Source organism: Pelophylax lessonae (genome assembly GCF_965119305.1).
Source record: "Pelophylax lessonae genome assembly, chromosome: 4".
NCBI classification, from domain to species: Eukaryota; Metazoa; Chordata; class Amphibia; order Anura; family Ranidae; genus Pelophylax; species Pelophylax lessonae.
Genome location: NC_138771.1, coordinates 290,233,368 through 290,260,992, shown reverse-complemented (window position 1 = coordinate 290,260,992; position 27,625 = coordinate 290,233,368). Strand labels below are relative to the sequence as shown.

General features: G+C 38.7%; 1 protein-coding gene across 3 annotated transcripts in view; it reads left to right on the top strand.

The window, feature by feature from the left end:
* PTPRQ (protein tyrosine phosphatase receptor type Q) overlaps positions 1-27,625 on the top strand; it is a 451,882-nt gene that overhangs the window by 244,051 nt on the left and 180,206 nt on the right. For all 3 annotated transcript variants that reach the window (XM_082257134.1, XM_082257133.1, XM_082257132.1), the window contains exons 33-37: positions 2,600-2,881; positions 3,294-3,578; positions 12,032-12,214; positions 14,220-14,321; positions 16,471-16,591. In XM_082257134.1, coding sequence (XP_082113260.1) covers positions 2,600-2,881; positions 3,294-3,578; positions 12,032-12,214; positions 14,220-14,321; positions 16,471-16,591 — 973 coding nt within the window. The remainder of the gene's footprint in view (positions 1-2,599; positions 2,882-3,293; positions 3,579-12,031; positions 12,215-14,219; positions 14,322-16,470; positions 16,592-27,625) is intronic.

The following is a 27,625-nucleotide window of genomic DNA, read 5'->3' as shown; positions in this document are numbered from 1 at the left end:
CTCACCCACGAGCCTCTAGGGGGCAAGCGCGCGCCGCCGGAGGCGCGCTCCCGCCCCCGCTCGTTCCCTGACATCCCCGCGCGAGTGACTGGCGGCTCCGATGTCCGCCGGTCACTTGCGATCTCTCGCTGGAGAGGGAGAAAGGCAGACGGCTGATGTATACACAGCCGTCTGTCATTCTCCCTGATGTAACTGCAGAGACTGTATGATCCTGCTATGTAGGATCGTATGTCTCTGTGGTTACATCACCCCCCACAGTTAGAATCACGCCCCTAGGGATACATTTAACCCACTGATCACCAATAAAGTTAACCCCTTCCTGCCAGTGTCATTTTTACAGTAACAGTGCATATGTATAGCACTGATTACTTTAGTAATGTCAAAAAGTGTCAAAAATGTCAGTCAAGGGTCCGATCTGTCCGCCGCAATGTCGCAATCCCGCAAAAAAATCGCAGATCGCCGCCATTACTAGTTAAAAAAAACAATTAAAAATTAAATAAATCTTTCCTGTAGTTAGTAAACTCAATAACTTTTGCGCCAACCAATCAAAATACTCTTATTGCGATTTTTTTTACCAAATATGTAGCAGAAAACAAATTGGCCTAAAATGTTAAAAAATTTTGATTTTTTTGGGGGGGAATTTCATATAAAAAAATGTGAAAAATATTGTTATTTTTTCAAAATTGTCGCTCTTTTTTTGTTTATAGCGCAAAAAGTAAAAATCGCACAGGTGATCAAATACCACCAAAAGAAAGCTCTGTTTGTGGGAAAAAAAGGACATCAATTTCATTTGGGTACAGCATCGCACGACGTGCAATTGTCAGTTACAGTCATGCAGTGCGGAATCGCAAAATAGGCCCTGGTCTTTGAGCAACCAAATCCTCCGGGGCTTAAGTGGTTAAGTGCATCCACTTATTAAGAATATATAAATATTTGAACATCCATATCTGGGGCTCATGTGTACGTTAAATCTGACCTGTTTAGTTCATGTAATCCCGGAAACTAGCTAAAAAAATTGACTTTGAGCTATGGTTCTAGCTATAAATCTAGCTCTCTTTAACAGGTGAAATAATTATCTGTATAGATGGCCAAAGAGGCCTTAAAATTCTCACCATAAACAGGTTTTTATAGGCAGTGCTACATAATTCATATAGCAATAACACAATCATGGAGGTGTCATGTAATCATTGCCTTATGGAAGCTCTTTGGTAATAAATTACACACTGTCTTCTAGGTGCACATATGTAGATGCAGCAGGCATCATTCATGTACAGGAAGCTTTTTATTTTCTGAAAACTGTACTTGTTGTAAACACTTTTTTGTAGAAGCAGTTTATTATGTTAGTAGCATTTGTTATGACAGCCATTAGAATTATTACATAATCTATCTCTGCATTCAGACAAAATCAAACAAGACATGAGGATTTGATTAGCTCCACAGAGTATAAAAGATACATAACTACAAACAGAATTTATTTGCAATATGATCCTTCAAGGGTTAGTCCATTCAAAGTGGTATTTAGGTTATAGGTGAGGTTTGCTAGGCTGAGTCACCCTTTGGTTTTATTCAAGACCCCAGTGATGATATCATCTGCTATAGTTATTGGCTCTGTTTCTGACCATCTTTGTGTGTTCTCACTCCCCTTTTGCATTCTTCATTGAGTAATAACAACAATAATAATAATTATCAGGGTGACCAGAACCCTCTTTGTCTTTGCGTGCAGGCCTAGGAGCTCAAGTGCAAAGATCTTTCCAACATCAATCAAAAGAAAAAATACCAGTTTTGGGTAGAATGATCTAAAAATATATGGTTTTCTATTCAAACTTATCATTTTAATCCAACTATGGCAAGGGTCGAATTTTAAAGAAGAATGCCATAAAGCTTAATGATCTGAATGTCATCACTGGAGTCTGTAGGCACACAGTCTTTGACATCCAAAATGTTCACTCTTTCTTAGCGTCACCTTTCTCACTCTATTTTTTATTGGTTCTAAACAGGCGTAGAATATTATAACACTATGTCAGTAAGTCCCGGTTCACACTGATGCGAGTGCCGGGTTCGCATGTAATGTCGGAGCGCACTGCTCCGACATTACATGCGATCAGCTGTGCGGTGCGAGTTTAGCCATACAGTTTGTATGGCTAAATTCGCATCGCACCCGGTGCAAACACGCACAGGAGGCATTTTTGCAGCCGCATCAGGATCGGATCGCACAGCGGTTCACACTTGTGCGATCCCATCCTGTGCGAACTGCACGATCGCACTGCGATATGCGATCAAACTGGGGGTGTCGTTAAGATTACATTGACACCCCCAGCGGATCGCATATGGCAGTGTGAACTGCCGGGGGTGCGTGTGCGATGCGGGAACAGGCTGCGAATTCGCAGCCTTCCCGCATCGCAATAGTGTGACCCGAGCCTAAACCTCAGTATTTGGGATGACTGTATTTCTGTGTATGATCATAGGAGAAATGTGGGAGATGCTACATCTTTGCCTCAATTATAGTGCCTAATGGTAAATTCCACTACTTAATAAAGATTTTAAAAAGACGTCTTTAGTCCTCTTTGGTTCTAATACACATTTTGTTATTAATTTTCAGCTCCAAGTAGTCCACCATACGATTTGCTCTACAGAAATCTCTCTTCCACCAGAGTATTACTTACATGGCAACCTCCTGTTCACGCCAATGGAATTATACTGTTTTATAAAATCATCTACTGGAACTCCTCTCATACTCTTACAAGCAACAGCAGTGAGGCTTTAATTGTTTTGTCAGATCTTAAGAAATATTCACAGTATCAGGTTATTGTATCTGGTTATACAATACATGGAGATGGAAACCAGTCAAGTGAAATGCTACATATCACCACCATGGAAGATGGTAAGCTTACATATTTTTGTATATATGACTTTACCTATATAAGTGGATTTATTGATATTGCTTAGTTGCTAATTCATCTATGTAAACAAATATTTACATGCATAAAAGGTATAGATATTGTAAAGTGACTGCCAGCTCCTTCTTAATGTAAAGGGTGGTGCTTGTATTTTTTAAAGGGAACAGCAAAAAAAATGGTGATATATATTTTTAGATTCTAGCATTGCAGAAGAACCTAACAGGATATCATTGCAACAATGCTTACCAAAATGTTGACATCTGATATATTCAAATGTATTCACTTATATCTGAAACATTATTTTCTAAGCTCTAGCTCATTGATATTGTAGACTTAAATGCTTGTGTAATGTTTACATTATATTTTTTCTGTTTCCTGTGTTCTTTCTTTTTTTAGTTCCTGATGATCCACCTCATAATCTGTCCTATGGAACTTTAAACTCCACTTCCATTCAACTGTTTTACTCTCCACCTTCTTCTCCCAATGGTGTTATTAAATATTACTCAATCACGTGTCTTGATGCTGCAGGGAAAGCTCAGTATTTCAATAGTAGTGGATGTTCTATAATCCTTAGCAACCTGCAAAAGTTTACTGAATATATTGTCACTATTAAAGCCAGCACATCTGTGGGATCTGGATCAAGATCAAGTAGTCCACTCTTTGTAAGAACTGGGGAAGATGGTAATTTGTACACACCATTTTTTTTCATCTTGAAAAGCATGCTCATATTTTTTTTATACTTATTTATTAACACATTTATGTTTCCTGTGCATGTGGCTACTAACATGCAGAGTGAAGGAAAAACGAATACATTAATAACTTACCATTTCTCCAGTTACAGTTTTTCCTATCCAAATTTTAACATCATACATTAATAAATGACAAGCACATAGAAAAATATTTACACATAATTTAATTATTGCCTCAGGCCCCGTTCACACAGGGGCGATCCGACTTGGGGGGGCGACCTCCGAGGTCGCGGTGCGAGCAGCGCGCCACGACCTCGGAGCGGCCGCCATGGACTTCATAACATTGAAGTCTATGGCGGTTGCCTCCGGGTCGCCCCAAAGAAGCTCCGGACCCTTTTTCTAAGTCAGAGCGACTTGTGTCGCTCCTATTAGAACTGGTCCGCAGCTTCCCTATGGAAGGTGACCTGTGAGGCGACCAGGTCGCCTCACAGGTCGCCTTAGTGTGAACGGGGACTCATGGCACAGTTGACTGTTGGCTATCACATGTGGTTGCTACAGAGATAAGTGCCCTTTGTGACATGCATATTTTACATTGAACGTGTTGGCCACACGTGATCTCCTGAAACATGCAGCAGGACAATATATTTTAAATAGCTAAGTCTTTATTTATTTAATATAAAAACACCACATCTAGACAACAGCTGCTTAATCAATAAAATAACATATTTTACATGACAGAAATGTAAGCTTCTCCAAGTAACTTTTTCATCTTGATGACCCATTATCTTGGACAAATTAATAATAGGAAATATGTGTGATTATACAATGTCACAGGCATTTTCTGAAGTGAAATAAAATGTCAGAATGGGTGTATATACCTGATGTCACATCTATTATACTGTATTGGTGATGCATAAGTTTGCTCCAATCAACTAAGGAATGGGAGTCTTTTAGTGTTAGCCAAAATGATTCCAAGTAAACTTGTTAATGGGATTGGGGTTGGTTTATTAAAGACCTTTCACTTAGTAAGTGAATGAATGCTCACTTTGTAAACTGAATGTCAGTGAGTAGGATAAAGCTGTAAATTTTGTGTTTTTTTTTTTTTATATATATCCCTTGCATTTGATTGGACGTTCTAAGTAAACACACGGTCATCTTAGTCACAAACAATCAATTTGTAAAACTAACATATGCTTTACACTTTCAGCAGCTTCCTTTAATAAATCAACCATATTGCATCGTAGAAATACAGCAGTTCACTAATTTAAAAACTTTGAAGCAATCACAGATGGAAAAACTGCTTCCCATGTACTAGAAATGTACTAGAAATTAGCACAAAAATCAGTGGGCCTTGTAAAATAAGTCAGAATTCTATGTAGAAATTTACAAATATTTTTTATTTTTAAAATTAGTCAAAAAAAGTTGAACGTAATTTTGGAGCTGCCAAATAATACATTTACACATAAATAAAGAGAAAAAGAGATCAACATGTTACCTGTCCCATCATCTGATTTATGACTGTAACATTACATGTGGGAATAGTTTGTGGAGTATAAAGTTGTGAACTGTGAAGAGATGTTTCTCACAGGAAAATTCATTTATGAGGAAACAAGGAAACTCTCTAAAGTGGACGGTTATGATGACTGGAGGAAAGGAAGTACAGAATTATACTAAGAACAGTATTTCTTATTCCAGAGTAATACATATTTATGCACAGGATACTGGGGGAAAAAAAAAACCTAATTAAATTGCATTCTCAAGATACAAAAGCACAAATGTATATATTAAATCAAAAGGGTAGATTGACTAACAGATACAGTATCTATTTACCTCCATTTTGCTTTGAAAGTTCTGTAGAGCCCCACACTCATTCATTTTACTATTTTTGAAAGAAGGATTTCTAATTTGGTAAGCTTTACCTTCAAGAACTGTGTAACAGCTGGGATCTTGAAAAGTCTCATAAAAGGACAAGGCAGCAATTGAATCAATGATTATTGCACATGTTAAGTGTCATTGTGCTTTCCAGTATCCTATGCCATAGCCCAACCCACACACTTCTGGATTGCTTCTTCTGCTATGTCATAATTGGGATGAGGGATCAGCTGAGTGTTCTGTCAAAGTGTAAGTTTAAGTCGTTCAACGTAGACGAACATGACATTTCTATGTAAATGGTTGCTAAGGAAGAACCAGTCACCCGGCCAAATCACTTACATGGAAATAACATTATTACCTAAATATGGCCACATGGCTATATTTTGGCAATTATATCACCACTATTCCTTCCTCTTTCCTTATAGGGAGCTGCCATTCGTCGAATAAATTCATCAAGTTAGGGTCATCTGTCTTTTTCTTTTGGCCTTATGATTGATGTGGATCTACATCACTGGATGACATTATTGTAAATAGATTTACGTTATCGGATATTTTTTTTAAATTAAAAAATGGTGTGTTTGTTTGTTTAGACTTTACTTTTTTGTTACCCTTTACTTATTCACATGGGGCCCCCTTAAAGTTCAAACCAGACCTATAGGGCCTGGTAAAAATTATGGGGGAACCCAATGGCAAGGTATACCCTAATGTTAATGAAATGTGGTCTTATAGGGTTTGGGGGGCACATGCTTGTCCCCCTTTTCTTAGCCTACATGCTGGGTCTGGAGAGAATTTTTTTAGGGAACCTCATGCCTTTGTTTTTTTTTGCATGAGGTCTCCCTTAACATTCATACTAGACCTGAAGGTGGTCCTCCATTAACATCCACACTGGATTCTCATATAGGATAAGGTTTTCGTATAGATGAAGGGAATTTCTGCTGCTTTGTTTACAAATAAAATGAACCAGCCGGAAGCTATCATTTGGCAAGCAATTTAAACATACTTTTTTCTTTGAAAATGTTAGTGCTGCTGTAGTAGTTTGTATAAATTACACAGATATATCACATGCCAAGCGTTTTTGCATTTTTAATGTTTTACTGTAACCACTTTAAGACCGCTCACTGTGCTGCTACTGCGGCACTGGAGCTCTGCTATGTCGAGCGACATAGACCTTCATCGCTGGACTCCTAGTGGTCTCGGCGGACACAGCGGGAGTCACCGCCTCTCTTCCCCGATTGTCGGGGAAAGTGTGAGAAGATCTGCCCGCTTGTGTAAACAAAGCAGGCGGATCTTCTCTGTGACAGACAGGAAGAGATCACAGGATTCAGCATAGCTGAACCTGCGATCCCTGTCTGTGTCACAGAACCCCCTTCCCCCACACACGTCAGTAAGCATGAGGCATACATTTAACCCCTTGATCACCAACAGTGTTAACCCCTTCCCTGCCAGTTTTATTATTACAGTAACAGTGCATATTTATAGCACTGATTACTGTAGTAATGTCACTGGTCCCCTAAAAGTGTCAAAAATTTTGTCAGTTAGGGGTCCAATCTGTCCACCGCAATGTCACAGTCCCACAAAAAATTTGCAGATCGCCGCCATTACTAGTAAAAAAAATAAATAAAAATGACATAAATCTTTCCGTAGTTAGTAAACGCGATAATTTTTGCGTAAACCAATCAAAATACGCTTATTTTGATTTTTTTTTTACCACCAATATGTAGCAGAAAACAAATTGGCCTAAAATGTTAAAAAAAAATTATTTTTAATTTTTTTTGGGGGAATGTTATATATCAGAATGGGAAAAATATTGTTTTTTTTTTTTCAAAATTGTCGCACTTTTTTTTAAAAAAAATTAAAAATCACACAGGTGATCAAATACCACCAAAAGAAAGCTCTATTTGTGGGGAAAAAAAGGACATAAATTTTATTTGGGTACAGCGTCGCACAACCGCACAATTTTCCATTAAATTCTGGTCAGGAAGGGGGTAAAATCTTCCAGTCTTAATGTGGATAAAAATACTCTCATTGAGAATTTTTCTGTCAAAGACATGTAGCTAAATACATTTTGGCCTAAATATATGACAAAACTTTTATATATTGGATATTTTTTAACAGTCAAAGTAGAAAATGTCAATTTTTTGCAAAATTTTTGCTCTCTTTTTATTAATATCGCAAAAAATAAAAAGCACAAAGGTGATCAAATACCACCCAAGATAGCCATATTTGTGGGAACAAAGGACATAAATTTTGTTTGGGTACAGCATTGCATGACCGCACAATTGTCAGTTAAACTCGTGCAGTGCCAAGTTGAAAAAAGTGGCCTGGTCATTGAGCAGCAAAATCTTCTGGGGCTAAAGTGGTTAAGCATTACTAAAATCACTGCTCTCTGCCAAACAGAATAAAAACAATGTTCATTAGGGCAGTGCTTAGCCCTCATGCCATTTATTTCACAATCCCTTGCCTATTAGTCTAGGATTTGGCCATTACTTTTTTTGACACAAAGCTACCATTTGGATTTGGCACCCAAACTTTAGTAATGTTTAATGTTTACCAAACCCTGCTTGAACTGAACTTAGGTTTGTTCAGCTCATCACCAATTGTGATCATACCTACCCATGGATATGGATGGTATTTTGATTCATTGCTACCTTGTGCTAGCAATGAATCCTGCAGATTTAGGATTTACTTTTTTTTTCAACCATAATCGACTGAATGCCCATTGCACCGTGACCAGAAGGTTTAGGACCTAAGTCTATGGGAATACAAAACCTGCTCAAAGCATGCCAAATGCACGTTAGAAGGGGGTGAAATGCAGTTCAAATTCACCTGTCAATGGACTCTGAAATATCTCAGAAACATATAAAACTTATGTAACCTGATGCCATCAACACAAATCCCAAGCTTGTCCAAGGCCAAAAAGAGGGGTTTGGATAAGCAAACCCCTTCACTATAAATGGTAGGCTCAGAGAAGCTATATACAATCAATTTATTGGAATGTTTGTATTGAGAGGACAGGGAAAGTTGACAAACTGCATACGGGAGATTGGGAACAGTTAGGAACCTATGCTTTAATTTAAACTTCTTCTTTTGCAAACACTCTCTTTGCTGCTCTCCTTGTTTTGTTGTTAATGTTAGTAAGGATATTTTTGTCTTTAATTTTAGTCTTATTTGCTGATATGAGGGCAGCAATCACTTTTTGCACTTTTTGTTCTGTGTCCTCCCTTTAAAAGAAAAAAAAATGTTTGGGGTACCCAAAGTATAGCATTCACTTGTTGCTGAACAAAATATAGGAGCATAGCTTCCCCGCTTTTTCTGATTCTTCAGCAAGGTGCAGAGAAAAGCATGTTAATTACTAGTTACTGCACTTTTTAAGACACAGCACCATTGGTAATGGCCAAATCCTAGACTAATAGGCAAGGGATTGTTACACTGGAAAAAACAGACATCCCCTCCTCTTTCCTTATAGAAACAACTGGTGGATAATGCTCTTCCTAATTACAGAGATACAAATTTCCACAGAGGCTGTCCCAAGAAATATGATAGAGTCTGGGTTAAATAGCTAGCAGAACCTTCCACGGCTGTAGATGATTATTACCTTAAATAACTTGCCCCAACTATGTTCCTTGAGGCTTGTGAGCTTGTCAGGATTCCTTGGGCTTTTGCAGCAGATGCGTCTAGGTCTTACTAACTTGGTTATGTTATAAGTTGTCACAGTCCTTAAGGTCACTTTGTTTTACTGTGCATTGCTAATTTTGCCTTATATGCCTCTGTATGGGCTATGTGCCTGAGACTGCAATGTTTGTTTGTTTTATATGTACCTTGATACATTTTGTATTCTCAACTATAAAACTAATAAAAAGAGTTAAAAAAAATATGTCCCCAAAAAACTTAAAGGCTGCTGTTTTGGCCTCTTCTTTTGAAAAATACTAATTTCCTAGCTATCATTGTGATCTTATATGTTCAGTACTCTTTAAATCACTGACTTGGGAGCTTACAGGCTAGAAGATTGTGTGTGCAAAAAAGCACGAGAAAGAACATTTTAAATTAAAAAGTATCTTTTCAAAGGAAAAAATGTGTGTTTTTTGGTACTTGCCCAACTGAAAGAACATGTTACACACCATCTTAAACAATATATAGGTGAACATTATCATTGGCAGTGAACGACATACAGTAAACAATGTAATAAACCTCACTATGAAAATAATAATAAATAAATGGACAATTCTGCATTCCATAAACCTTTTGTGGAGGCCAATATCAGTAGCTCCATTCTGAAATACCCATGGCATTCGTTTAACCCTTCCTTAAACAGCTCAATTTTTAACGCAAAAAGTGTTGTTTTTTTTTTCTTTTTTTTTTTTTTCTTTTTGGGGCTGGTGAAAATTTAGAGGCTGATATGAAAATATCGTTCCTACATCAGAAAACAAAAGAAAATTCACATAACATAAAAATATGGGAAACAATGAGAAAGTCATTGTTCTCAGGAATATGTCTGTCTTTCTGTATTTGAGGTGGCTCCAAATGTATAAGAGTACTTAGGCTACGTTCACATGTGGGCGTAGCGGATCACGGGCAGAATCACCGCGATTCTCCCTGCAATCCGGAATCATTGCAAATCGCGGAACGCCTGTGCGATGCCCGTGATTTGCAATGGCACCCCAAACGCTGTGCGATGTTGCCGCGATTTCCACCTGCCGAATCGCGGTAACATCGCGCAAACAAAATCGCTGGATGCATGACGCCCCAAAGAAGCTCTTGTACCTTTTTTGGGTGTCATGCGTCCCGCAATTTTGCTTGCGCAATGTTACCACGATTCGGCAGGCGGAAATCGCGGAAACATCGCACAGCATTTGGGGTGCCATTGCAAATCACAGGCAACGCACAGGCGTCCCGCGATTTGCAATGATCCCAGATCGGGGGCAGAATTCTGCCCGTGATCTGCTACGCCCACATGTGAATGTAGCCTTAAGAAAATGATCCTCAAATGTAGCATTGTGTAACCTTTTTCTATATTCTGAGGAGCAATGGTTGGGATAGTAAAAAGGTGCCCTATTTGCCACTGTTCTAACAGAGAAATTCCAAAATAGCACTGCTGTGCTTCCTGTAATAGTACTTATATTCTGGTATCATGATCAGCAGGTTGGGAGGGCGATGCTACATTTGAGAAACACTTTAATAAATACTACATTACTTTTTTTGGTAGCCATTGAGTAAATGTGCTGAAATCTTGTGTCAGTTCTGACAATGTAGAGCTTTCTTTAGAAAGCTTGCAAAAAAGTCAGATGCAACATCAACATTCTTGCATGCTTCCCATGGTCAAATAGGGTATATTGATGGCTTACAGCAAGGTCCTCTTTTGGACACGGGATTGGCAAAGGCATGACCAATTACCAAGTAAAGGAAATATAGAGTCCGGTATTTCTGCTGCCTTGAAGTGTGCAGCCCTCTTAGTATCTACGGTATGTTGCAAGTTTTCTGGTCTGGCTCTTCCCCTAAAATAACATTTTGGCAAAGGTAAATTATGTATATGATTTTATATACTGTATATATAAAGTAGAGAGTCAACAAAGAAATAGCACTCCTCAAATATACATATAATATTATGTAAACAGTATATGTAGTAAAAGGCATGTCAGTGCAGAGATCACATTAAATGCAGTAAATACAAATACCAAATTTAAGTAATTGCCATGTTAATGTTATCAATTAATGTACTTAGGGCAGCAAAAACCTTCAACAGAGGCCTGTATCTATGGTTAATTATTATACCTTTCACCAGGAATGTCTACAAATTCACAAAACTGGTTACTTCAAATTGAGAAAATATTATCTGCTACTGGTAACAGTAAACACTATTTTTTTACTTTCAAACTTGAAAAAAAGGGAAAAGGGTACAAGCACAAGGTGTGTAGGCAAAAGACACCCCCTGTCACGCCTCCAGTTATGTAGACCATAAAAACTAATATTGCAAAAATGACTGGTAAAACACACACATGCTATGTTTTACCAGTTCTTTCCCTTTATTCTAACAAAATAACAAATGCAAAAATGCAGAGGTCTGGTGAAAGGTTGTGTATAACAGTTTTAGTGCTTAAAAAGTACATTGTTATAGAGATTTATACATCAGACGAAAAAGAGAGACAGCTGAAAAGAGAAAAAAGGACGAAGGGATTTGATACCAAAACATGGAGAGTGCCTCTAAATGAGGGACAGTTGGGAACTAGGTATTATATTTTATTGTGATATACTGTACATCTAAAACCATTCTCTTCATAGTCAGATTTTCTTTGTTCTTCCATGCCATTGCTGGAAACATATTTTAAAATTGATGATCTCTTCAGATTTTCTTTGTCCTTCCATGCCATTGGTTTGTGATATAACGCAGGTTATCTAATCTTAACAATAACATATCACTTACAAAAAAACAGCATGCATCTCTTGCGTTACCTGAATAATTAATTCTTTCCCTGTATTTCTAACGTTATCTCACCCCATTTTACCTAAAAGGCAAGAAAATATCATGAAATTGTATATCTATGTAAATGTTTGTTTCTGTGTTTCTTTTTTTTTCAGTACCTGACAGTGCCCCAGAAAATATAACATACAGGAACGTTTCATCAACAGAAATAATTGTCTCCTATTCTCCACCATCCATACCAAATGGAATAATAATATATTACACAGTGTACATAACATGGCAGAATGGAACAGTAGAGAGTGCAACAGATACCCCTCATCTAACACACAGCATATCAGGTATAGCTTTTTTTTTTTATCTGTACATATTCAGTGTTTCTAGGCCTATCTTTTTATAAATACAGCATAGACAGAAACCTACGAAAGCAGGATTTTCATTGAGGGAAGATTATTCCCTGCGCCATCACTGTTTCTACAATTCTTTCTTTAGTAAGTCTTCTGGGGGAAATGATTAAACAGCTAACACACACACAGATTGTTATCATGCACATTGTTCAAGGTGCATACAAAGATCTTCTATCAAAGCACAGGCAAAAAAAAAGTTGAATGGGGGAGGAACATAGCTAAAATCAGGTTCTGTGAGCTATGTGAAAACAGAAACAGAAAAATCTACTTTTTTTATATTATTCTAAATCTCTAAAGCCAAATTGTGTATATGCATAAGATAGTTGCAGAAATCAGCAGTAATCAACTGTAAAAAAAAAGCCACAGGATATACTGTAGAAAATATTTTGTTTATCCACATAATTTATTCCTAAAAATGATAGAAAATTATGTTAAATTCAATGTGAGGCTTTAACGCTTAGATATGTTACTAATCAAAAATCCTAGACACTGATATTTATATTTTATCAAACTAACTAATATTTGTGTGATGCATGGTTTCAAAAATGTGGATGCAAGGTACAATTCATGGCACAATAAGCAGATATTTTGCAACCTAAATGGAAGCACCAAGATATTTGAGGGTTTCTACTAATCCTATTAACACATGATATTTCCTACTGAGATTTTGGCTCCATGGCAGTTGAAGGGTGACATTGCTAGATGTCTATTGGCTAATGTATCTCGGAAGCTTATAAGTGAAAATGAAGACCATCTTCTAGAAGTGTCAATGTTCTTGTTTCTGTACAGTAAATTACATAAATTTCCATTTATACATTTCCTAAGAGAAATTTGTAGGATGCCATATATACATAGGGGAATTTATCATTGCCTAAAAACGAAGTTGCTATTTGCCCATTTTTCAACCACGGTTAGATTTTTCACATTCACATTTTTTACAGTGATTCTTCTCACACTAGCATCATTATGAATATGTGGAATAAGTCCAAACATGAATAGGGATATCTTTGTTAACCCCTTCCCCAGAATTTCCTAGGTGCTTAATGGGATTTGAGCAATAAGGAAGTGGAATACTGTGCTTTCCTTTCTTCTCACCTGCTGTCACATGAAGTATACTATAGGACACATTCATGTGTTTTTATTTATTTATTGATTTAATTCCCATACACACCAATAAAATGTTTAGGATTCTGAGGGACCATTAAAACCAGAAACCAGTTTATTGGGTAGGGAGCAACCACCCACATGCCCCCCCCCCTTATAAGGGGTAGGTGAGTAGTACATGAGACCCTCTCACCCTCACCAAAACCCCCTCCTGTGCACATGGGGTGCCTTAAGAGCCAAGTGTCCATCTGCATCAGGTTAGGGTGCTTTAGGGGGGGCACCTGTTTTGGGTGGATAATCCCTCAATGCTCCTTCCCCTTGCTGAAGGCCATGTGCACTAGTATCACCATAGCAGGGGGCTGCATGCTCACCACTCCCTTGCTATGGTGATGCCTGTCTGTGTGTCTGGCGCATCAGTCTGATTCATTCTGAAACAGGAAGGGGGGAGTAGTATTTTTATAACTTTTTTTTAGAATAGAAAATACATTTCATCCTCTTCGAAAACAGCATGAAAAATATAGAGAACACTTCAGCTAATAATGAAAAGACATTCCTGTGTTTTTAACAAGATTTGCTGAAAAACTTCCCAAGAGGGTTTGACCTAGAAAAATTCAAACTAATTAGATTCATCCAGTGTCATAAACTACAAATGATGAATTCTGTCAGAAATTGCTTGACAAATCCTGTGGAATCTTACCTGGGAAATTTAAATGTAATTTCTTTCAATGGGCAAATTTTGTCAAGGGAAAATACACTGTATGGATTTTAATGTACTGCTAATTTTAAATATTGCTTTATAAAAGTGTTAACATGGAGTTCATTTTTTGTTTTTTAGGTTTGCGCAAATATACCAGTTATATTCTGAAAGTGTCTGCTAGCACTGTAAAAGGGGAAGGTGTCCATAGTGAGCCAGAAAACATTACCACAGAGGAAGACGGTAAGAGGGTATCAGTCTTTGTGACCGTTTATTATTGAATAGTCTATAGCACTCAGTTATGCAGCTATAAGATCAATTTAAAGTTAATTTGAGTAGCTGTGTTCTGAGCCCTATGTATAGGATAACATCCAGATAGTTGTGATCAGTAATAAATATATAGATGCACAGCAGTATGGAAAAATGAAATCTTTATATTAGAAAAGATTAATATGAATCTGTGCATTCAATGTACAAACAGGTATTATCAGCAAAGGGCTCAACATAGTTATTAATACAGATACCTCAGGATTAGGGATGGACTGGATGTGCGAGTTGAACGTAAATTCACCTTGAACATCGGGTATTCATGTCTTTGCTGAACACATGAACACCCGGGGAGATTGGGGGCAAGTTTGTCCGCCGATGAGCGACACATATTGCAGTGCATTGAGTGCTTGTGATTGGCCAAAGCATGCACCTGACCTGTATGCTTTGGCCAATCACAGCACAATGTCCTGTCAGAGCCATGATTGGCCAAAGGCAGGGTTCCTTTAGCCAATCATGGCTCAGGGGTTACGTCCATGCCCCACACTATAAGGCTGCTGTTGACATAGCAGCCATGTATAGTGTGTGATGATAGAGATTAGGCAGGTAGTTGGTGGATAGTGTGCTGAGTCAGTTTAGTGCAGTCAGTGTAGGGTACAGGCATACTCCACTTTTAAAATTAATGGATATGTTGTAGTCCTGGGTCCCCTCTCGGAGCTCCCCAATTTTGTGTCCCTGTCACTTATAGCTCATGAGCAGTGCCATGCCAAGCTGATCAAGATTTCCCATAGACGGCAACGTTAAAGACAGGGAGCAGTGCCATGACAAGCTGGCCAATATTTCCCATAAATGCCAAGAGCACTGAAAGCTGGAAATTGGTTAACACAGGAAGAGGGTGAAAGTGCCCTCTATTTAAGTGATTACGAAGAACAAAATGACAGAATAAAAAAAAAAAAAAAAACAACAACATGGGGTCCCCCCCATAATCTATACAAGGCCCTAATAGTTCTTGTGACCTGGGGGTCCCTTACGAATTCCCTTAATTGTAAGGTATTTCCTGTTTGGCTATGGGACAGGAAGTGAAGGGACATCTCTGCAATGGTAAAAATCTGACAGGGGTCCCTCCCTCCCTTACTCTATCTAAAATGAAAAAAAAAAAAAAGCTTTGCCCTTTAGTTCTACTTTAAGGTAAAAAACCTTCTGCCTTTACAACTACTTTAAGGCATCACAAAGTACTCTACTCCCCAAGGTTCATCAACTAGTCATGTTTTTTTTATACTTGCAGGCAGTTGCAAAGTTATTTTAATTAACTTGCAGTGTAATGGGAATAACTAATTATTTTAGCTGTAATTGTTAAACAAAATCTTGTAATGGATTTCTCAGCCTGACTTGGGAAACATAACTAATCTTATTTGTATTTAATGGAACACATTTGAAAGAAGGAAATTGCTTAGAATTCAAAGTTGGAATTAGATATTTGACATCAGAAGTTGATCAAGTTTCAGTATTTTTTTAAAATTTGCATGCTGCAGAATAACTGCATGTCCGGCATGATTACACTATGATGGAAATACAAATGACTTATGTATTATTTCCTGTTTTATTAATGTGGCGTCAGTGTGTGTTATTTGTTGTGTAGCATGGAACACTTTAAGCCTTGCAAGAAATCCCATATTTTTATGATCTACCAATGTTATGCCCAGCAGGAATTTTCCCACCTCTTGAAGGCTGAAATAATTATTTCCAGCTTTCTTCCCCCAGAGGAGTTGTGTTGCAAATAACTTTATTTTTACATGCATTCACACCTATAAAGCTGATTTTTGCTTTTATTGGAAAAAAATATTACAGCGCAGAATTCGTATAATATATTAAGCAAATCACTGTGGTATGCCTACTGATCTGTGTTCTCATGAAATCGTTCTTTCCATTGAATCACAGAAACAGATGTGTTAATACCACCATGAAAAATTGTCCTTCATTTTTGTAGCCAAGAAAGTAACACAGTGTTATTGGAGCTGATGGAGTGGAAATACCTGTTCCTGGTTCGTTTTTAAAGTCAATTTTAGTGAATGGGTTATGCAAATCATTTTTGATTGATTTACATGCTTCTTTTTTCTGCTTACAGCTCCATCAACTCCACCACGTTTTCTTGGTATAAAAGAGATGTCCAGTATAATTGTGAAATTATCATGGCAACCACCTCTGGAGCCAAATGGAATTATACTCTTCTACACAGTTTATATCTGGTAAGACATCCAAAACTAAAATATGTTCACTTACAATAATCAGTGCTGTGTACATACTTTCTGAAAAAAATCATATCGAACCTCATTTAACGGTCTAAATCTACAACTGGACTATAAAAAAATGAATGCTTTGCTTCAGTTTGCCAAAGTGATATGTCTATGCAAATGACCAGCAGTGGCTGCCTGAGAAAAATTATCTTTATGCTTATCAAAAACACATTCTTTATAGCTAGTAAATACAGTCAAATATCAGTATTCATTTGGTTCCCAGTGTGTTAGAAAATATATAAGTGAAGCAAAGAATCTGGTCCAGAGCTCCCTTTAAAAAGAAATGTAATGTAATTCTTTAAATTTTGTCATACATCACTTGAGATCTGGGAATTGCTGTCCTATAAACTGCCTTATCTCACACACTGGGGTTGATTTACTAAAACTAGAGAGTGCAAAATCTGGCACAGCTCTGTATAGAAACCAATCAGCTTGCAGATTTTTTTTTGTCAAAGCTTAATTGAACAAGCTGAAGTTAGAAGCTAATTGGCTACCATGCACAGCTGCATCAGATTTTACACTCTCCAAGTTTAGTAAATCGACCACACTGTAGACGTACATGCAATCAGAAAATTGACATTCAAGAACTGTGGACTTCAGGTGACCTTTGACCCCTTGGGTGCAGGTTGAAGTTTTAGGCTGAGATCATTTGAGTTAGGCCAAGAGGCAAAACCAAATCTTTGATAAGTGATTCTGCATAGGTATAATGATTCATTCCTCGATTGAATCCCATGAATGATCCATACTCATGGTGGCCCTAAGCTATCCAGCAGAGTACAGAGTCATACATAGTTATGGGGCTGCCTGATACCAGTGCAAATTAGGACTTGGCAGGGATGTTTTGGGTGTAAAGGCTGTGCAGCTCTGAACAGGGATGCACAGTGATGTACTTGGGAGCAGGGGACAAAAGTGAGCATTTAATTATGCAGGCTACATCAGGCTGGGTGAAAGAAGTGAAAGAACAAAAGCAGAAGAAAGCACAACTTCAGAAGCCATTGTTGACTATAGCCAGACATTAGATGGCTGAGCCCATTGCCATGACTTTGGGGAATCGGGTAATCTGATTAATCTGAGTAATATAAGGTTGAACATATATAGAGTATTAAATTGAAAAGGCAATGTTTGATTTTGATTTGTTTTCAGAGACATAACTAGAACCTTCAGGGGCCCAGTACAAGGAACCTTAAAGGGCCCCCTTCCCCCTAGTTCTGGTGCCCTTCCACTGATCCTGGGGCCCTTTACTCCCATTGCGGAGCCTTTTATTTTGGTCCTTTTCACATGTTGTGCAGTGGGCCACATTCCTGCCATCTTGGGGCCCCCCTAACAGTGGTGGAATGCTAGAGCCTGGTTACAAGTGACCCTTTGCGACCCTGGTAGTTGTGCCACTGGTGTCACTATTTTTTTATTTTTGCTGTTTTATTATTATTGCTATTTTTTGCCATTTTATTCTATTTATTTATTTTTTACATTTCTATATATTTTTTTTTTCAATTTTTCAGAAGGTCCACTGGGGGACTTTGGTGAGATATCAGGGGTCAAATCAGACCTCTGATGTTCTACCTTTGAGACAGAAAAAGGAGATTGAGGACACAGCCATCAATATCTATACTGAACAAAATTATAAATGCAACACTCGTTTTTGCCCCAATTTTTCATAAGCTGACCCCAAACATCTAAGAAAACCGGGATTCATCCGTGAAGAGAACACCTCTCCAAAGTGCCAGATGCCATTGAATGTGAGCATTTGCCCACTCAAGTCGGTTACGATGACGAACCGCAGTTAGGTCGAGACCCCAATGAGGACAACGAGCATGCAGATGAGCTTCCCTGAGATGGTTTCTGAGAGTTTGTGCAGAAATTCTTTGGCTGTGCAAACCGAGTGTTGGAGCAGCTGTCTAGGTGGCTGGTCTCAGACGATCATGGAGGTGAAGATGCTGGATGTGGAGGTCCTGGGCTTGTGTGGTTAACCACTTGCTGACCAGTCACGTTGACTGTACTGCGGCAAAGTGGCTCGTTATCGTCTGGCGACGTAGACCTACGTCACCAGACATTCTCCTCTCTCGGCGGCAGGCGCGCGCCGCCGGAGGCTCGCTCCCGCTGTATTCAGTTACAGCGGGAGTCGGGCCAGGGGAGGAGCGGCGGTGATCACCGCTGCTCTTCTCCGATCGTCTGGCATCTAGTGTGGAAATCCACCCGCTTGTGTAAACAAAGCGGGCGGATCTCCTAAGTGACAGCCAGCATAGCTGAACCTGCAATCTGTCCCTGTGTCACTGTCTCCTCCCCCCACACATATTAGTAAGCACCAGGCATACATTAACCCCTCCCTCTCACTGGTACCCCCAAAAGTGTCAAAAATGTCAGTCAAGGGTCCGATCTGTCCGCCGCAATGTCGCAGTCCCGCAAAAAAAATCGCAGATCGCCGCCATTACTCGTTAAAAAAAAACACCAAAAATGACAGAAATCTTTCCCTTAGTTAGTAAACGCAATAACTTTTGCGCAAACCAATTAAAATACGCTTATTGCGATTTTTTTTACCAAAAATATGTAGCAGAAAAATTGGCCTAAAATGATAAAAAATTTTGATTTTTACATTTTTTTTGGTGGGAATTTCATATAAAAAAATTGAAAAATATTTTTGTTTTTTTCAAAATTGTCGCTCTTTTTTTGTTTATAGCGCAAAAAGTAAAAATCGCACAGGTGATCAAATACCACCAAAAGAAAGCTCTATTTGTGGGCAAAAAAAGGGTACAGCGTTGCACGACGGCGCAATTGTCCGTTAAAGTAACGCAGTGCTGAATCGCAAAATATGGCCTGGTCAGGAATGGGGTAAAACCTTCCGGTCATAAAGCGGTTAAAAATACGCTCATTGAGAATTTTTTTGTCAAAGACATGTAGCTTAATACATTTTGGCCTAAATATATGACAAAAATTGAATATATTGGATATTTTTTAACTGTCAAAGTAGAAAAATATTGTTATTTTTTCAAAATTGTCGCTTTTTTAAATTAATATCGCAAAAAAATGAAGATCGCACAGGTGATCAAATACCACCAAAAGAAAGCTCTGTTTGTGGGAAAAAAAGGACGTAAATTTTGTTTGGGTACGGCATTGCATGACTGCACAATTGTCAGTTAAAGTCGCACAGTGCCGAATCGCAAAAAGTGGCCTGGACGTAAGACCGCAAAATCCTCCGGTGGTAAAGTGGTTAAACATGGTCTGCAGTTGTGAGGCCGGTTGGATGTACTGCCAAATTCTTTGTAATGCCTTTGGAGACAGCTTATGGTTGAGAAATGAACATTCAATTCACGGGCAACAGCTCTGGTAAACATTACTGCAGTTAGCATGCCAATTGCACGCTCCCTCAAAACTTGTAACATCTGTGGCATTGTGCTCTGTGATAAAACTGCACATTTTAGAGTGGCCTTTTATTGTGGCCAGCTTAAGGCACACCTGTGATCATGCTGTCTAACCAGCATCTCAATATGCCACACCTGTGAGGTGGGTGGATTATCTCGGCAAAGGAGAAGTACTGACTAACACAGACTTAGCCAGTTTTGTGAACAATATTTGAGAGAAATAGGCCTTTTGTGTACATAGAAAACGTCTTAGATCTTTGAGTTCACCTCATGAAAAATGGGGCAAAAGCAAAAGTGTTGCGCTTATAATTCTGTTCAGTATATCTCTTCAGCCTCAGCTGCACAGAATGAATGGACATGGATAGCTATGTACAGAGCTTCCCAGATTCACAAACTGAGGCATAGTAAACTATTTAAACTGATTGGTACCCACCCCTGACTCTGTCCATTCAGAAAAAGAAGAGGCCGGCAAATATCATACAGTATTTACTGACCCCTGCCCGCTCTCCATCCTGAAAGCATCCCCCTCAGTAGCGCTGATGTGAGATGGGAGGTGGGAAGCAGGCAGAGCTGTGTCATGCCCTTCTAGCCTGTGTCTTAGAATTTTTGGGGCCTGACACAGCTCTGCCAGGCTTCCCTCGTCCCATCTCACACTATGCGGGAGATGCTTTCAAGATGGAAAGCAGGGAAGGAGCTAGTAAATACTGTATGTCATTTTATACTATCTATAGAACCCTTGACATGCGTTATTAGATCCAATCCAGATATTCAAGGTACCAATCTGGAACCCAAATCTGCTTTTTTGCTGATAATTTACATATAGTTACATAGTAGTTGAGGTTGAATAAAGGCAATAGTCCATCCAGTTCAACCTGTGTAGGTGTGTATGGCCGTAATAATCTTTCCTACCCCTTAATGTTCTGATCCTTGAGATGTACGTCCAAGAATCTTTTGAAAGTAGCCATACTTCCCATAGAAACTACCTCTTGTGGTAAAAAATTCCACAATCTTGTAGCCCTAACAGTAAAGAATCTCCTGTGTTGCCTGAGGTTAAAATGCTTCTCCTCTAATCGCATCGTATGCCCTTGAGTCCTCATGCAATCCCTGTGCCTGAATAGCTTTTTTTCTATGCTGAGATCACCATTGAGGTATTTATAAATTGCTATTATGTCCCCTCTCAGGCATCTCTTCTCCAGGGAGAATAAATTAAGCGATTGTAGACGCTCTTCATAATTAAGGTCCTCCAATCCCCTAATTAGTTAAGTTGCTCTTCTCTAGACTCTCTCCAACACATCCCTCCTGAGGACTGGCGAGTGGCGACCAGAACTGGACAGAATACTCCAGATGCGGTCGGAGTACTTTTAATCTTAAAGTGATACTTAATACACACTATTTAATTTACATTATTCCTTCTCTTTCTGCATGGATGATGGCACTGTAATTATTTCAATAAAAAAAATTAAGTACCTTCTTTCCTAATCAATATACAGAGCTTCTAGTCCTCTGCTACTGGTCACATGTTCAAAAAAAAAAAAACAGCCTTGCTCATATCATACTCTTTATGCAGCTAACTATATTCCAACTTTCCAGTGATTAAAAACCCTGATCTCTTCTTGGTCTCGCCACCACGCATCAAGAGTAGGGAAAATCAACGCCATTGAAATGATAGTCCTACTAAAACTCCTCTGCCTGTTTCACACCCTCCCAATTCCCATTCTATTATATGCCTTAAAAGTTTTAAAGAATCATGTCCTACAATTTATTTGGTCCAAGAAAAAATACAGATTTAAAAAAAAAAAAAAAATGTTTACACACAAGAGGCAGGAGGGTCTTGGAGTTTCCAACTTTGCTAAATATTTCATAGCTGTACAAATCACCCCATTGATCTCCTGGTATGGCTTGCCAACCCATCTCCACCTGGAGATGTTCTGCTGGTCCCTGTTTTCCTTCATTTGCTTCCAAGTCCAGGCCAGCCTCCATGAGCCCTTTAATGTGGAATTCTTAATATATGGGACACCGCCAAATATTTCAGTAAGTTATTCTTACTGCATTTACCCCTCTTACGGCCTCTGGGTAACATATTGTTCTCCCTGGAACTGGAATACCCCAGTGCTTTCCATTGGTGGCATGTCCACAGGTTTCATTACACTCTTCTAATCAATGATCACACCACTTACACCTGTGCAGAAATTAGAGAGTAATGTCAAGCCCAATATATTTGTGAAGACTTTTTAAATTAAAGACCAACTCACTATTGTTCTTTTAACCACTTAAGGACCAGAAGGTTTTACCCCCTTAATGACCAGGCCATTTTTTGGAATTTGGCACTGCGTGATTTTAACTAGTAATTGCGCAGTCATGCAATGCTGTACCCAAACAAAATGTGTGCCCTTTTTTTCCCACAAATAGAGCTTTCTTTTGGTGGTAGTTGATCATCACTGGGATTTTTATTTTTTGCGCTATAAATGAAAAAAGACTGAAAATTTTGAGAAAAAATTACATTTTTTACTTTTTCTTATAAAAAATATCCATTAAACTACATTTTTGACATACATTTAGGCCAAAATTTATTTAGCCACATGTCTATGATGAAAAAAACTCAATAGGAGTATATTTATTGGTTTGCACAAAAGTTATAGAATCTACAAACTATGGTGCATATACTGGAATTTACTCAGCTTTTACTTTCTGACTGCCTATCTCATTTCTTGAAGTGTTGAAGTGCTAAAATGGCAGGGTGGGTTAAACCCCCCCCCCCCCAAATTATCCCTTTTTGGAAAGTAGACACCCGAAGGAATTTGCTGAGAGGCATGTTGACCCCATTGAATATTTAATTTTTTGTCACAGGTGTTTTAAAAATAACCAAAACAAAAAAGTTGTCATTGAAATTATATATTGCTCATGCATGCCATGGGAATATTTGGAATTGGGCCCAAAATATATTCTGCTGCTTCTCCTGAGTATGGGGGTGCCCCATATGTGAGACTTTTTGGCAATCTAGCCACGTACAGGACCCTGAAAACCAATCAATGCCTTTAGGATTTCTAAGGGCGTAAATTGTTGATTTCACTCCTCACTATTTATCACAGTTTCGGAGGCCATAAAATGCCAAGATAGCACAAACCCCATTTCAAATTAACCCTTTTGGGAAAGTAGACACCTAAGCTATTTTCTGAGAGGGCTGTTATGACCATGGATTATTTTATATTTTGCTACAAATTTCAGGAAAATGAAATTTTTTTCTTTTTGCACAAAGTTGTCACTAAATTATATATTGCTCAAACAGGCCATGGGTATATGTGAAATGATACCCTAAAAATACATTCTGCTGCTTCTCCTGAGTATGGGGATACCACATGTGTGAGACTTTTTGGCAATCTAGCCGCGTACAGGACCCCATAAAACAATCACTGCCTTCAGGCTTTCTAAGGGCGTAAATTGTTGATTTCACTCCTCACTACCTATCACAGTTTTAGAGGCCATGAAGTGCCAAGATCGCACAAACACCCCACCCCCCCAAATGACCCTTTTTCGTAAAGTAGACACCATAAGCTAAAAATGGCATGCTTGTATAATAATTGTCCACATATAAATGGTACCCCTTTCTGAATAAGGGTGACACCAAGTCCCAAACAATCTTGCCACTGCTCCCTATGTAGTCTGGGCAGTGGGGGGGCTCTATACTGCTTCCCTCATAAATCCAGAAACTACATGTATAGCCTGTTGCCCTGTCACAGAGCTTATACATCTTTACCCCCATATCTGGCACACTTGCTGGGAAGAAACTGTTTAAAAACAAGGCAGCCAGAAAATTTAATCAGGGACTCCTCAAAGCAGACAGCTTGTTGGGGCATATACAAGGTGGCAAATTTTTAGTTGAAGTGATTTACGAGGGGCCGAATTTTGTGGAGCCGATCATATCCATGGTCACCCCGAGTTCGATTACTACCAAGTTGGCGCGCCCGCGCCCGCTACCTGCGGACATGCGCCACGTACAGGTACATCGAAACAGACCTCATTATTCACCTGGATTTAGCAATACTTCCCGGTCAGTGTTTTATCAGCTGCCAAAACCTCCACTAGTTAGCTTAGAATTACTTATATATACAGTGCTTTGCGAAAGTATTCGGCCCCCTTGAACTTTTCGACCTTTTGCCACATTTCAGGCTTCAAACATAAAGATATAAAACTGTAATTTTTTTGTGAAGAATCAACAACAAGTGGGACACACTCATGAAGTGGAACGAAATTTATTGGATATTTCAAACTTTTTTAACAAATAAAAAACTGAAAAATTGGGCGTGCAAAATTATTCAGCCCCCTTAAGTTAATACTTTGTTGCGCCACCTTTTGCTGCGATTACAGCTGTAAGTCACTTGGGGTATGTCTCTATCAGTTTTGCACATTGAGAGACTGAAATTTTTGCCCATTCCTCCTTGCAAAACAGATGGAGCTCAGTGAGGTTGGATGGAGAGCGTTTGTGAACAGCAGTTTTCAGTTCTTTCCACAGATTCTCGATTGGATACAGGTCTGGACTTTGACTTGGCCATTCTAACACCTGGATATGTTTATTTGTGAACCATTCCATTGTAGATTTTGCTTTTTGTTTTGGATCATTGTCTTGTTGGAAGACAAATCTCCGTCCCAGTCTCAGGTCTTTTGCAGACTCCATCAGGTTTTCTTCCAGAATGGTCCTGTATTTGGCTCCATCCATCTTCCCATCAATTTTAACCATCTTCCCTGTCCCTGCTGAAGAAAAGCAGGCCCAAACCATGATGCTGCCACCATCATGTTTGACAGTGGTGTGTTCAGGGTGATGAGTAGGGATGATCAAACGGTTCGGGTCCACCATCGGTTCGGCCCGAACATTGGATGTTCGAGGTTCGGCCGAATTTAGAACTTTTTGCCCAAAAAGTTCGGAATTCGGCAACCAGAACCGCCCAAAATGCAATGCTTCAGAAAATGGGCTTTAAAAGCCCGTGATTGGACCAGAACCATTAGCAAAAGCCAATTGAGGGGGCAGGAGAATGCTAGGAATGTGATTGGACTGACTAGGGGGTCCCTAGACCAATCATTAGTGAATACGCCCCCCAGTATATAAGATCGCCCCCGCCATATTCCTAGCATTGTTATACTGGACATGGAAGAGAGTGGAAGCAGTTCTGTTAATTTTACTTTAAAAGTGTCATTTAGCATTTATTAGTGTGAGGAAAGGGATATCTAGTGTAGTTAGAGTGCTCCTTTACACTTTAGTTAGCTTCAAAAATTTAGTTTCTGTAGGGAAAGTGTTAAGTGTCAGGGGACCGTAGTGTAGTGTAGGGTTAACTGGCAGTGACTGCTATGGAAGGGTGACAAAACCCTTCCATAGCAGGGTGACCGCTATAGAGAAATGATCTTTTCTCTGAATAGCTTCATCACACCCATATGGCTTCTCACCAGCCAAGCATTTTTAATGCTGCAGGGGCTGCCACTGCCAGTGCTTTTTTGAGGACATGTTTGATGTCAGACATGACATCTGAACATGTGTATAGGGGGTATATATACACATATATGTCTGAATATATACCCCTAGACATATATAGGTGTGATAGTAGCAGAAATAAATGCTTGCGCTAATGAAATCATTTACAGTAATATATTTCTGCTACTATCACACCTATATATGTCTAGGGGTATATATTCAGACATATATGTCTATATATACCCCCTATACACATGTTCAGATGTTTTGCCTGCCTCAAAAGAACCCAAAAAAATGCCAAAAAAACGCTAGCGTCAAAAAAAAAAATGCCCAGGTGTGTTTTTGCTGGCATTTTTTGGGGGGTTTTGGAGGCAGGCAAAACATCTGAACTTGTGCACAGTACCACTATACACAAGTTCAGATGTTTTGCCTGCCTCAAAAGAACCCCAAAAAATGCCAAAAAAACGCTAGCGTCAAAAAAAAAATGCCCAGGTGTGTTTTTGCTGGCATTTTTTGGGGGGTTTTGAAGGCAGGCAAAACATCTGAACTTGTGCACAGTACCACTATACACAAGTTCAGATGTTTTTCCTGACTGCAAAGATCCCCAAAAAATGCCTTCTATTAAACCGGCAAGGTGTTACAGGAGCGAAGCAAACCCCCTGTCAGAAAGTTTTCTAATACAAACAATCCTTTTTTTTCTGGTTCTGGACATGCTACAGAGCTGAAACTTCACAGGTACACATTTTAGACCCCCAGACACAAAATCACACAAAAAAAGTTCTTAAAAATTGTCATTTTTGATAAAAAAGCCAATTATTGAAAAATTAAAAAAAAAAGAGAGAGAGATTTTTTGATTTTTACTTTGGATTTAGTATCTGGGGGGTCTAAAAGGTGTGCATGTGAAGTTTCAGCTCTGTAGCATGTCCAGAACCATAAAAAAAAAGATCGTTTGTATTAGAAAACTTTCTGACAGGGGGTTTGCTTCGCTGCTGTAACACCTTGCCGGTTTAATAGAAGGCATTTTTTTGGGATCTTTGCAGTCAGGAAAAACATCTGAACTTGTGTATAGTGGTACTGTGCACAAGTTCTGATGTTTTGCCTGCCTCCAAAAACCCCCAAAAAATGCAAGCAAAAACACACCTGGGCATTTTTTTTTTTGACGCTAGCGTTTTTTTTTGCATTTTTTTTAGGTTTTTTGAGGCAGGCAAAACATCTGAACTTGTGTATAGTGGTGTATATACACACATCCATATATTTATATACACAACTAGACATATATAGGTGTGATAGTAGCAGAAATATATGCTTGCGCTAATGAAATAATTTACAGTAATATATTTCTGCTACTATGACACCTATATATGTCTAGGTGTGTATATAAATATATTTTTTTTTAATTTTTTCAATAATTGGCTTTTTTATCAAAAATTACAATTTTTAAGAACTTTTTTTTGTGTGATTTTGTGTCTAGGGGGTCTAAAATGTGTACCTGTGAAGTTTCAGCTCTGTAGTATGTCCAGAACCAGAAAAAAAGATAATATAGGTGTTAAAGTTAAAGGAGGGTCCCGACCCACATCCCTGTTCTACTGAAAAATTATCTTTTTTTTTGTTTCATGGTTCTGGACATGCTACAGAGCTGAAACTTCACATGCACACAAAAATCTCTCTTTTTTTTTTTTTATTTTTTCAATAATTGGCTTTTTTATCAAAAATGACAATTTTTAAGAACTTTTTTTTTTGTGTGATTAATAGTTAATGGGGCATGACCCAGAACCCTAGGCACTTTTTAGGGGCATTTTTTTGGGGTTTTAGGGCTTCAAAATGGTGTTTTTTGATTACCGAAGTTCGGGTCCCATTGATTTCAATGGGGTTCTTAAATCCGGGCCGAACTTTTGGAAAATTCGGGTGTTCTGGTCGAACCGAACTTTTCAAAAGTTCGATTATCCTTAGTGATGAGCTGTGTTGCTTTTACGCCAAACATAACGTTTTGCATTGTTGCCAAAAAGTTCGATTTTGATTTCATCTGACCAGAGCACTTTCTTCCACATGTTTGATGTGTCTCCCAGGTGGCTTGTGGCAAACTTTAAACAACATTTTTTATGGATATCTTTAAGAAATGGCTTTCTTCTTGCCACTCTTCCATAAAGGCCAGATTTGTGCAGTATACGA